At 41.5% G+C, this 13732-nt stretch overlaps 1 protein-coding gene across 1 annotated transcript in view; it reads right to left on the bottom strand.

Moving 5' to 3' along the window:
* The window catches only part of wscd2 (WSC domain containing 2), a 32860-nt gene that overhangs the window by 4749 nt on the left and 14379 nt on the right, over positions 1 to 13732 (bottom strand). The window contains exons 2-6 of the mRNA XM_035641227.2: positions 8722 to 9630; positions 5149 to 5263; positions 3459 to 3643; positions 1206 to 1327; positions 944 to 1118 (exon numbers count right to left, since the gene is read on the bottom strand). Of these exons, the coding sequence (XP_035497120.2) occupies positions 944 to 1118; positions 1206 to 1327; positions 3459 to 3643; positions 5149 to 5263; positions 8722 to 9112 (988 nt within the window). The 5' untranslated portion in view covers positions 9113 to 9630. The remainder of the gene's footprint in view (positions 1 to 943; positions 1119 to 1205; positions 1328 to 3458; positions 3644 to 5148; positions 5264 to 8721; positions 9631 to 13732) is intronic.

Raw genomic sequence — 13732 nt, 5'->3', positions numbered from 1 at the left:
TTAACAAGATTGACCTTCAAATAGATACTGAAAATAAGTCAGTTCCTGCTTCTTTTGTAATAAAGAAAACAACTGTAATGTTGAAACAATGGAGTTTGGTGGCAGATACATTGAATATCACAAGAGAAGGGAAAGAAAAGGTCAAATACAGGAATATAGACATTTTACAGTGTTACTTTTTTTGTTGTGTGTGGGTTTGCTTGACTCACTCCTTCCTGTTCCTACTAAACTTGCATAATAAAGCCCACATACTGACGTTAATGTGTTGGTTAAGATGTTGTGCCAGAGAGACAATGGTCCAGATTTCTGTTTGAACTCGACTTCCTGCCACAGTTTGTCTTTTTGTGTTTGCTTCACAGCTCTAATCCCCCTTTTGTGTCTACTGGGCTCTGTGGTTTTGCCGATCCAAGCCTCCAGCTGTTTGGTGCAGTAAGGAAACACAGCTTACAAATATGCATAAACCGAGACAGAATAGAACGGGTTGAAGACAATGAGAAAAAAATTTGGCTATTAAAGAGTTGTGATAAAGCTCTTGTCACATTTTCAGATGAATAATAATGAATGTACTGTTATTCTCAAAGACGACAGTAATGGTGAATACAAAATTAGCAAACTTCATTGTAGGATTTAATTAGCTGGATAATCTAACAAAATAAATGACTTAAATATCATAAATATCCTATTAATAAAAAATATATACAGTAATGATACTGAGATAATATAATTCTATGGTGATAGATGATTTTATTCACATTGTTAAGTGAAATTATGAGAAATTATAAATGTATGGGGTAGAATCATGAACTTAATAATGTTACCGTGCTGTTAATGGCATGTATGTTATGTCCTGCACAGGAAGTGGCTTAAACTTGAGTTTCCTGGAATTGCTCTTGTTCAAATGCGGCTGTGATTTTGGTGGAACATGTGAGTTGCAGAACTTTACCCTGAACCTGCGTCTGGTACACGACAAAGTAGTCGTCATTCCCACAGCTCTCAAACTCTTCCCCGTGACAGTGGTGCAGACACATGTCCTCGTCCTCCGGCTCATGGAGGGAGAAAAGGGGTGTCGGGAAGCCACAGTGACATCGATCTCCTGCCAGGACGGCGAGCGATTTCTCCTGAAATATGTCCGCCATTACACACTGCAGACACACAAACATGTACAAGTGTGCAATGTATGAACACACGTCCAAAAATTCCCTCACCCTTTCTGTGCACATGTCGACACACTTGTCCACAGACATGTTTTGGATGACTGTGCTGAAAGGAAGTGCCAATGTGACATTGTCCGGCCGGTGGAAACACCCCTTGAAAATGGCGCTGCCATCTGAAACAGACAAAACAAACCGGAACATTATTCATCATCGGTTAAAAACCCCCACAACATATATTCCATTTTTACAGTTTCTGAGCACAGCTTCTATCCACTGACCCATGATGACAAGATCCCACTGGGACTCAGCTCCAGTCTACTGAGGCTCTGACTGAACCAATAGCAGCGCTCACTTCCCTGCAGTGTGATGATGACCTTTAACCTTGGGTCCTCTGGCTGGTCTGATGGGTGGACCATAAATAACAACATCTGAGAAGGGCTGCTCTTCTTTCACTGGAGGTTCTATTTATTCGTACTTGGACTTTGTTTTTAGCTACTTTTGATTTGCCATTACTGCAGCTACATTCATGTATAATTACTGGACAATAATTCATTTTCAGCCTCCAGGCGTCTTAGAATAATTATTCAAACGAAACCGACTGGAAAGGTAGAGTAGTTTTCATTCAATAGAAATGTTTCTCAAGGTGCGTCACATCTTTTAAGGTTAAGAGCTTCTATTGTAAATGTGTGCTGAAGAAAATCTCAACATGCATTTAACATTTACTTCAGGCTGTCATGGTGTCCGCCGTGCTGCGTAAGAAGCTGCCTCGCTGTCAACAGACTGTTATTAATAACAGAGGAAAGAAACCAGACACCAGAGCTTTTTACTGTGACAGATGCCATGATGAGGACAGCTTGCTTGCTCAAATGTAGTGGAGTGAAATATGCAAATGGCGCTGTGCATTTGTGGCACTCCTTCCTATTTACTTTAACATCACCAATAGTAGCACCTCAACAATGAATTTGTCTGAACATATTAACCATCATTGCTGTGAGGCTTCAAAAACAAGGTTACACTCATTTCAAATTAGCTCAAGTGGTGCATCTCTAATGCTAATTTATTCTTTGTCCTTTTTTCTGACTCAAAGTTGCATTTTTAAGGTCACATCAGCATGTTTTCTTTATTTGCCTGCAGATAATCTGCAGTGCATCCTCTTTCTGTTCCCCTTCTTTGTCCTCACATGACGCAAAGCCTTTCAAATCAAACTCAAATGCTTTCTTGTGCCCCTGTGACTTGCGCATATGCAGCCTCCAAATCCCAAACAAGGTCTTGAGAAGCAAGCAATAGCTCACTGACGCAAACACACTGCTGAGGGGATTAACCAATATTCAGATGGGCTGTGTAGCAACGTCGCGGCATGTGAACTAAATACAGAATTATCATGACAGTTGACTTGTACTAAACACACACAATCGTGTGAGTGTAATGGTCTCTAAGGGGCAAAAACCACAAAACAGCCACCTCAACACTTTGCCCGCATTTCCTCTAAGATAATCTGAGCAGGGCTCACATGACAGAGATCAGGGTCAGAGGTGAAAAGACAAACACGAAGAGTGGACTTTGTGGACTCTGTTGATGGCAAACAAGAAAAAAACAGCAGAAATGAAAATAATAACAAACAAACAGCACTGAGGTGAGAGTAAGACTTTCAGGATTTAAGAGAACTTAATTATTCACCATAGATGTGAGAAGGAGCTCTTGCACATTTCATATCAACATATTATTTCTAAGAACTGGTAGCCAGATGAGAAAAAGGAAGAGAAAAGGGAAGAAGGAGAAGGTGAAGTTTCATCACCTTGTGAACGGGGATTTCTTTAATCTGACGGCAAGGAGTACCAAAGGAAACTAACATTTTTTTCAACATTTCTTTTAACAAAGTGCCTTATCACACAGATCTTTGTCACCTCCCTTATTCACCTCACGTCAGTTTTCCTGTTGTTCAGAATGCAGGCTACGGCTGGTTGGGCCACGGAGGTAGCACAGCTCTCCGGGGACAGAGGTAAACACTACATAGCAGCCTGTTCTCAACTGTGGCATCAACCCAACATAAAATAAATATTCTCAGGCTTGTTGTATTTCCGAATCAAACCTGAATCAATGGCTCTCCGTGTACCATAAGTTACCCAGTATACTCGGGTCTTTCTACTCTCACATTTATTCAAATGTTCACATTTTTACAATATGAATCAATGCATATTTATCAAAGTTTGAAAAAATTATTTATAAATCACACATGCCAGTTGCCTCTCTTGTGTTTCCTTGATGTTTTTTTTGTTTTGTTATTTTGCAGAGTGTCAGACTCACAGCGGCGCGCTGACTCCTGGCTCAGCTCCAGCCTATAGATGGACAGTCTGTTGGCTCCGCCGCACAGGTTGCTCTTCTCTCCTTTGCAATCCATGTTGCATTCGCTCTCTGAGGCGTTGGGCGCCTGGATCTTGTGACCACAGTAGCACTCAGCACCAAACTCCAGGCCTGCGTACATGTAACCCCTAGGGGGATAGAGGGGGAGGACGGGACAAGCATTGTTGGAAAAGGCATTTTTTCTGAGTCGTCATTATGAGGCTTAATCTTTCACAGGCCAAAACAGTTCAATAAAACAAACTGATGATGCACAGAGCATGTTGAGGGAAATATGAAAACACATGCAAACATTTCTCTGAAATAACACCTCTCTTTTTGGTGATTGAAATAAGAATTACACTTTCAGTGAGGCTCTCAGGCAAAGCCAATTAAATGCGTGTAGTTGAGTCAGACACCGAATCCTTCACACAAGGCCTGTCTGCTATTGCTTCATGGAGGATTCGGCTCCCAAGACACCTTTTGGATGCAATTAGAAATCGAACACACCCCTCACACAGGACAAATCCCCCGGGCCGTCAATCAAACCCAGACCTCCATGTGCTGCTGTGTGCGGTTGCCCCTCATTTGTTTGTCTGTTCTTATTAACCGGCTGCTGTAGCAGAGGGCGACTGACGCAAGAGGCCAGAGGAGGAAAGAGGTGAAAACAAGCATTTCTCTCTCTCTGCTCCTATACCTCGCTCTGTGAAATAGGTGAAGTGTGTAATTCAATGCTTTCGATTGAGCCATCCCTCGTATTCCTCGGGAGGAAAAAGAGGTGAGAGGAGGTATGGTGAGGTTGCAGAGAGGAGGAGACAGGATGTGAGGAAACAGGAGACGGGGGGAGAGGGGCACAGAGATAATGCTCAAAAAGCTGGAGCTTCCACGACCGTTTTTTCAGTTTTAACGCCATACAAACTGAGCTGATAACAACATAGTTACAAAAATGAGATTTGGGTGTAATATAAGACCAAACGTATGCAGATACACCTGAACATTAAAACCATATTTGAGTGTTGAGCATTTCACTCCAAAACCAAGAGTATGAATATACTATATATGATATGACGCTTGAGACTTTTAGAACCTGGCTGCAGGTATTTGGTCCCGTTCAGCCACAGGAGCATTAGTGATGTCGGATGATACGACTTGGATGCTGGATCCAGTACAGGCTCCAGACCATATGTCATCCGCCTAATGCTAATAAAATTGAAAATATGTGGAAGAATATGCAGCACTTAAAGCCCAATATCAGCTGACATGATGTGGACCTCAGAGTGGGTCCAGTTTTGTTGACTTATCTATTTTTGAACCCTAACAATTAATTATTATTAATTAAGAATTGTATTGCAATTATAGACTACAGAAGGTTTGATTTGCTCAATTTGAAATATTTTTTCGCATATCATTGACATTTGCATATCAACATATAGGCTGATAATTATATCTGTAACAACACTGTATTGGTCAATAACTGGCGGTTAGATCTATAATATACCGGTTCTATAAAACATGTCAATCACTGTCAGTTCTCTTTTTATATAAGCTCTTCTTTAGGTCTTACTTTAAATCTAGGTTAGATGTATAAATCTATATGTTTAGTGACCATAAAAAGATGGGAGAAGAAACGTGTTTTTGTGGTTTGCTGCTATCATACCTTTCTGCACAGTTGTCCTGGCAACGGAATACAGTCATTTTTTTGTAGTCAAAAAAGGAAACTCCTCTCAGTGCCCTTTTCTGTGTGTCATCAATGTAGCAGCCAATGTACTTTGCTGAAAAGGGGGAAACAATGTGTTAGCAATGTAAACAGAAAGAAACATTTAAAGATAAAACAGATAGTATGTGTATGTGTTTCTAGCATACTAATGCACCTCGTCAACAGTCAAAATCATTTCTGAATCATAAAAGTGTGAGAGTGTGAAAGGTGAACACTATCTGCAGCAGTATCTTCTTCACAAGCACACACAGTGTAGTAACAGAGCACATGAGGAATCCGAACTGGGGCAGAAGCTTCATTTATTTATAAAGACACACAACCCCTTCTAGTGGCCTGTGAGTTAGTAGCAGTCATCTCTCTGAATTTTTCACAAGTGTGTGGGGGTGGGGCTTCAGTCAACCTCTGCAGAGGCAAACAGCAAACCTTCGGCTGCTTCTCGTTTAAAACACTGCTCCCCTGTTCAACTGAGCCGTCTGGCCTCTACTGTACCTTTAACAAACAAACAAACCTCTCGCCATCTGTGCGGTGCCATTACCCCTCTGAGCCCCTGTTAATAGCTAAATGGGGGAGGCGCAGAGTCCTAGTCCCCTGCATTACTTTAATTGTTCTGGTCTAAGGGCCTGCATTTCAGCTGCATGTGGTGTGCTGCAGGAGTCAGCGATAATCCTCCTAACTATTGTTGAAATGCCAAATAATCCGTTTTAATCATGAAGGGAAATGCTGCTATAAAGGAAGCTGCAGCTCAGTTCTGAAGAGCCTATTGCTGCTTGGCATGACGTGAGGGTAATGGATGAATCGGCAGATGCAGATGATTGTGTCCATTTTATTATTTAGCGGATCTGGATTTATCATTTTAACATACAACCTTCCGCAATAACCTCCCTGTACCTGGTTAATAATTGTTTTTTTTAAAAGGTGCATTATCGCTCCAGTCTACTGGAATCTATGTGCAGAGGTCTTCATCTTATGCTGCAATGAAATTCAGAGCCAGAGAGAGAGAGAGAGAGAGATTTGCAGTGAGAGGAGGGGGAAAGAAGTCCCTTCGCTGGTTCTGGGGATGGTTAAGACTTCAGAGTAATGAGTGGTGCTGGATGAATAAGAGCTAACGAACGCTTTGAAGCTTTTAATTACTTCATCATCACGTTAAGCTGCAGTCCTGAGAGGTTAGCATTTCAGAAAAATTGTAAGAATTGTAGGCGAGGAGGAGGAGGAGGAGGAGGAGGAGGAGGAGAACGAAGCCAGACTGTGAGACCTTTGTTTGATCAGATAACCCGAGCCTGAATGTGCACTGTGAACATGTTTGTTTTCATGGCCTTAAAAGAAGAAGAAGAAAAAAAAATCTAAATGCTTAGTGGTTAGAAAAACATTGATCTTCAAAACTCCACACTCTAATGTGCAGCGGGGCACGACTGAGTCTTTTTGTAATAGAATCACCTATTTATTTTCTCTGTAGGTTTGATTGTCTTCAAGCTCGGTTGGCGTCTGTTTCTAAGAAGAGCCAGTGTCTCAAAATCCGGCAGCAACATTTTGCACAGGCCGAGCAGCGGTCACTTACACTTACAGCACATTTTATATTTATGGGCAGTGGCGATTTCTCCACCTAGCTGCGCTTCACTCTGAATGGAAACCAGCACACCCATGTAATCACAGTGGAGCTACAGTGAAAATCCCCATAAGTCATGGCTATTCAGTGATTATTTTAAGATTTTATGGATGAATAAACAGAATCCCTCAAACCAGTATAGGTCTTTCTGGCAAAGATGGGTTTTTTTCCAGCGTTACACACTATGAACATTTACTCAAGCACTGAACTTCACTACAGTTGTGAAATATTTGTCCTTTATATGAGAATTTCCATTTTAACAGTTCTTAATGTACTCCATTAAACTGTGGAATACATGCCAGGGGAAATTGTTGTACTTTTAATTCAACATTTAATCGAAAGCTCTGGTTACTAGCTACTTTATAAATTAATAGTCTCCATACAAAACATTTGTTTAGGCTGAAGCATTTTTTAAATGCTGTTTACCTGCATCCTGAGTGATAATGATGAGTAATAAGTGAGTAATAGCATTAGCATTTTACTGGTAATATTTCTGTACTCCCCTTTCTCTTTTATACATTCTCATAATGCTGATTTTACATACAACATACAACTAAATACATACACGACTAACTGACCGAGAGGCTCCCTGTTGAGTCGTTGGCCGGATCCACAGCAGAAATGTGTAACACATGTTCCTGAGAGAGGTAAAGCTTTTTGCCGTTTCCTCTGGAAGACACACAATTTTTTATTTATGTCTACTAGTGGAATAAATATGATATCCACAGCATTTTTAGATTCCCATGACATGTCGACGGTACTTCATGTAAACGTCAGTAGTGGAAGTACATTTACTCAGTTGCTGTACAATTGTGAGGTTCTTCTACTTTGAGTGTCCATTGTATGTTTCTTCATACTCATTTATTTGACAGGTATAGCTTCAGGATAAAATGTGTCCAACTTCAGGCACACACACTTTTCTGTATCAGTGCTAAAAGCTATTCTTCATGAAGAGAGAGAGAAAAGCAGAGGAGCAAAGAGAGCCAGGAGTAAATTATACCTTTTAATCTTCTAATTGGATCATGTTTCCTTTGTAAAGGGAAAAAGTGTGCAGGGCTTTTTGTGCCATTCAAGGTCAGACACGTCAGACCTTCTGCGTCCTGCCGCTGGTGTTTTCACAACGTTTCGTGATTTGAATGTATGTCATATGCTCGTGAGGAGTTTATATGTAAACCTGAACAGCTTATTAAAAAGACAGATAAAGCTGCAAATCCTGCGGCCGGGGAGTCGTTCAGATGTTGTGATTGTGCTGCTGCTCTAGCTGGTCTGAACATGAGGCAAGCAGTGGAAAGTGAAGCTACAGCCAGAGACGGTGAGATCATTGACAGATTTACACTGAGAAATGTCAGAGAGCTTCAACGTAATCGCCATCTCTCTCTTCTCCGAAGATTTCACATGTGACCAATTACAACTTCTTGGTCATTCAAATTGGAAAGTTTCTAATGAGAGAAGACATTTGGATCACTTTCGAATTAGCATGTTGTGTTGGAGGGGCAAAGTGGATCAGTGTGTGCTAAAAGGTTTAACATTCATATCAGTTGCTAAATTTTCTAATCAGCAACTAGGACAAACAATGGGAAGTAATAAGCATATCAAGACTGTCGTCATAATAATCATAATTTACACAGAAATTCATTATTAGTGAGTAGTCATTCATGTTGCAAAGTTGTAATATTTGTGCAATTCCTGTCTCTCTTTTGGTTATGCCATTGGATGAAACTCATTATCTCTGCCAGTAAATTGTGTATGTTGTGCCTAGGGCAAATTTCAATCTTTTCTGTCACGAGCCAATTCTTGTCTTTTATAGTTTACCAACCCATTTTGAAATTTGAGAAATTTGGGAAATTGCCAAACTGAAATCACTTTCCCTGCAACAGCATGGTGTAGCATGTAGTCTTGGTTCAACCCACCTCTTCCGTCGTCCATGTCTTTGGCATTGCGTCCTTTAAGTGCCCGGTTCCAGTTGCTGGTGTAGTCTCCCCCTCTGACCGCTTTCTCTCGGCCCTCACGTCCCGTCTTTTTCATCCAGGGAGGGCCATACCTCCGGCTGGACTTGCGTGTCTCTTTAAACACTCTACCCATGATGCCAAGCCTCCGGCTGTCTGACGACGAAGTCCGGCTGCCCGTCTCTACGACTGCCACAGAGTCCCGGCTCCCTCGGCCTACAGGGCCGCTGTCCCCTACAAAGCCAGAGTGCAGGAAGACGAGGCTCCCGGCGGTCAGGTAGAGGAGGATGAGGGAAAAGAATCGGACAGGTTTCCTGCGGAAATAGCGCTGTATCTTCAGCAGAGCCTTGGCCATGCTGGCTCCCCCTGCCTCTCAGAGACACACTCCCAGTGGTGAAAACTCATAAAGCAGAGGAATCAGCACCAGCTCTCCCCTTTTCCAGCAAACAGCCCCAATGGGCACCAATGAAAACGAAGACGTGTCTTAATCCTGTACGAAGGTCATTCAAACAATATCATGACTTTTCCCTGGTGTATGCCTCTCTGGTCTCGTGAAAGATGCTTTACACCAGTGCACTGTGCAGCCCCGTTGATCGTCTCTCTGCGTTCCCACTGACTGTCCAACCTGGAAAGCCGGCTCCAGGGCCACAGCATGAAAGGTGAGTGACTCAAGAGTGAAAGACGATCGCTCGGCACTGCTTTCACTCCAGTTATCAGGCCACAGAGAAGCCACACCAGCACCACTGTGGCACTTTCTCCCACGCTGTGCAGAAGGAAGAAGGCTTTATTTACCAGCCGAGCTGAGATCCTTCACCTTTGTGCGGCCGACAATTCACAGAAACGATCCGGGAGAGGGAGGGCGTGACTGACCATCTGGAGTAAAGACACACACACACAAAGGAAGAATTAGAATACACACCTGGGGAAGCTTTATTTTGAACTCACAGCATCTCCTGCAAAGAAATACATCTCAAGCTTCCTGCCTCTATTCCCAAAATTTAAACTCTATCATAGTATTGTTGTTTCATTGAACTTTCTTGTGAACCATGAGTGGAACTGTCCTCATGTTTTTGTCCTCTCTCAAACTCCCATTAATGTGAACATAGAGAGATAATCAAAGAAAAACAAATGAGTGTATTAACCAAATAGTCAACAAGCTCAGAATTCTTCATTATCTGAGGTAAATTAGGTTAAGCTGAAAGGGGAGAGACAGTGACAAAGTTCTACCCAGCGGCATTTTCACTGATGTCTTTGGGAACTATTGTGTGAGGGAATTAAAGACATTAGTCAAGATGATAATTTATGTGAATGTGTGAGAGAAAAAAGCGCAAACTTGATGAGGTGAGGGTAAGTTCATTCCAATTGCCATCGCTCTTCCACACATGCTGTCACTGAATGTCTTTTCTTATCATAATTATCTTCACCCCTGTCCGCTTGTTTGTTTGTTTGTTTGTTTATCAGCAGGATGACACAAAATCTAGTCAAGTAAAGGATTTCCATGAAATTTGGGGGAAGGATGGAGCATGGTCTTAGAAAGAACCCATTCAATCTTGGCACTAATCCAGACAAAGTGCAGGACCTGGAAACATGTTTTATCTCTTTCTTTAACACACACACACACTCATATGATGTTTTTTTGTTTTTGTTTTTTTTTCTAAATTCATTTTTACATTTTCACAGATGCCCAGGGAATAATGAATGGTTCTGGATGAAAATAATCTGGTGTATTAAGGGGACTGATAGCTATCAGTGTGTGCTATTCGCTGCGGCTTGATTGAATTGAACGGGACTATACTGACAATCATTCCAGTCATGTTTACGTGTATCCTGATTATTGCATTTTTTTGGGAATGGCTGAATCTCGACCTCACAAATTTATCAGCAGCCTCCATCAAAGGAGTCTCTGTTCAGAGACCAGGCCAGGAGGCTACAATCGGAAGGTAACACAACACTCCTCGGGGTCAGGGTACTTTCCAAAACATTCAAGGGGACACTCGCCCTTGTGGATTTCTATCTGAAACCCCAGTGGCCCCCCTCGGCTTTTCCGCCCCTCTGCTTTTCCCTCCGGTAGTCTGGGAAGAGTCTGGGACCTTCAAGGAGAAATGGATCACGTTCTGCTGATGTGCTTCAACCCACAGCATCCGAGCACAAAGACAATCCTCATCCTGTCTGTCTTCTCAAAACTCTGCCCCTGTGTCCTGCTCGGTGAATTCTAAATACCTGCAGGGATGGTTTTCATTACTGGTGTCTTTGTCTGCATTTCAATTATTCAGTGTTTTGTTCATTCTACAGTCTAGTGTCACTAAACACAAAATGTTCTGAAGTCTAAATGAAGGGTGTTGCTGCTGATAAATCATTGGGAATTGAAAACATTGTAAATCTGATGAGTGGGGAGGAGTCGGACTCTCGGGACATGAAATAATCTGCTGACTACAGCTGTATGCATTTTTACTTGTCAGACTTGTGTGTTTATGAATGTTCATTCCTATTCTCGATAATTGTTGATTAGCAATCCTGTTGATGTGAAGATAGTTGGGGATTTACTTCCCTCATTCTTTCCATCGGATTGTACCTAAAATGTGATGACCTTGTATTTGGCTCCACAACTGCTTTCTGCCTCCCTACTTTGTCACACATACACAAAAAGAGATAAGATAAGTAAACATGCATTATAAACATAAGGACAGATTAAAACAGTAATACTATATATGTAAACAGGACAGAATAGTGTGCAACTGAACAACAGATTGATTGCACAAACAAATGGGTGCTGCACATTACAGAAAAATATATAATAATTATATTATATTATACAGCCTACTGTACCTGGTTATTTCTTGTCTTTTATGCTAAGCTAAGTTAATCAGCTAATGCTCTTGTGTCTGTCTGTCACATCAAGTCATATGGTGTTAGATCTTCTGATCTAACTTTCAGCAAGAAAGAAAATATGAATATTTCACAAATGGGCTCGTCATTCCCATAAACAGCCTCTAATACAGTGTAATAATTCCTTATTTTTGTTTCTAAAGATTAACAGCTGTAGTAGCAATATTTCAAAGTGACTCATAGATCAGTATTTTGCTTCCTTGCGATGGAGAAATTATAAATGTTTCAGGGCGAATGATAACAAGCTAGTCTTTGTTTCAATATGAATAAGTCATTTGCCTCAGAGAGATTTAATCATATCTAGGTTAGGTTTCTTACATGGTCACAAGGTCTAAACAGATCAAATAAATCAGCATATTTCAATGCGCCTCTCACTGCTAATGCACTGGAGGGAAGCAGTAGCCCTTAAATGTGCAGTGGCCCCCACTATGATTTACAGTAGATACTCGAAGGTCACGTGCAGAGACGCACAAGAGAGCATTGTTGGACGTGGGTGCAGGGGACATATAGTGGTAGCTATAGCCGAACAGCAGTGTGGTGCTCCTGTTCTAAGAGCTTAGTAAATAGGTTTGTGAGGAGGAACAGATGGAGACATAAAGATACAGTGCATGTGACACCTACCCATTCTGCCTCTCATAAATGCAATAGGGCCACGCAAGTTAATTACTCAAGTTAATAATTCATATCCCCCCTAGTTACAAAAATGAAATTGAACTCTACCAATAGCTAATTTGAAGGTTCAAATGACAATAACAAGAATGTGGATTGACTTGCTGCTACTTCCCTTGAGGGATCCTCCATTGTTTTTATGAGGACAAATAAACTAGTTTACAATCTGCTTACAGGTACAACAAAGTAGTGGATCGCTTAAAATGTTCACTAGATGATGATGCTAGATGAGATCAGCAAAGATAGCACGGTTCATCCTGAGAGCATGTTTTTATTAAATTCCATGGCCAATTCATCCAAGGCATTTCAATGAAAGAACACAACTGTCAACCTCAAGGTGGAACTAGAGGAAAAACAAGGGGACAATCCCTCATTTGGATTCAATGTGTGGCAACTATACACCGATTAGGTACAAGGTTAAAACTGGCAAGTGATTTTAGTGTCATGGCTGATCGATCAACACAAACATTTACGGTGATTCATTGAATAGTTGTTCAGATATTTAGCTCTGGATACAAGTGGAGGCCTCATCATCCCTATAGCTACGCAGTTACTGTGGCTAAAAATCCCACAGCCGGGTCCTCATACATCTGCAGTGCTGTTAGTTGCAGAATCACACACTGTTACTAGCAGGGGGCTCGGAGAGTGCATGCCTCCGCCAAGGCTACCAGTCTATTTCGCCATGTTGAAGAATGTTTAAAACAAATCCTAAATATAACAGGTTCTTCCTTGGGTCATGCCCCACCCCTCCATGAGATTTCTTGGAAATCTGTTCACTAGATTTTATGTAATCCTGCTGACAGACAGAGAAACAAACGGTAATGAAAACATAACCTCCTTGGCGGAGGTATCTACGTTCTCTTTGAAGCCAGTACCAGTGAACTTCGATAGCAGTGGATGAAAACCTGGAATAACTAGTAAACAGACAGAGGACGAGGAGGAGTTGAAATGAACATATTGACTGACCATTAATTCACATTCATATTAAATCAGCCAGCAAATAATTTAATTTAAATTTAATCAGGGTGGATTTAGGGGCGGTGAAACCAAAGTTAATCTTTGGTGAGCAGGTCGACAGCCAGCTCTGCTTGTGCTGCAGGGCTCCACAAGGTCATCCATAAATATTCTTCACATCCATTGAGGGACTCATTGACCAGCACTATGATGGACAGAGCTGTGGTCAACTCTGTCACACCTCTCCCAGCGGATAGTTTCAGAGAGTAAGACCACTGTTGACCATGGCCATCGACCAGTATGTATTTCTGGATTTGTTCTGGATTGAAGGAAAGAAACTGCAGAGAAATAGATGAACTGATAATGTGATATGAGTGTAGAAAAAAAAAGGAAAAATACAATAGATAAATGAGGTATTAACTTTTATTTCTCAAAGAAATTGAACAAGAGTTCAAATCTAGAGGCT

This window comes from Scophthalmus maximus, chromosome 19 (assembly GCF_022379125.1).
Source record: "Scophthalmus maximus strain ysfricsl-2021 chromosome 19, ASM2237912v1, whole genome shotgun sequence".
NCBI lineage: Eukaryota > Metazoa > Chordata > Actinopteri > Pleuronectiformes > Scophthalmidae > Scophthalmus > Scophthalmus maximus.
Note: the sequence above shows the minus strand (reverse complement) of the source record. Positions and strands in the feature narration are given on the sequence as shown.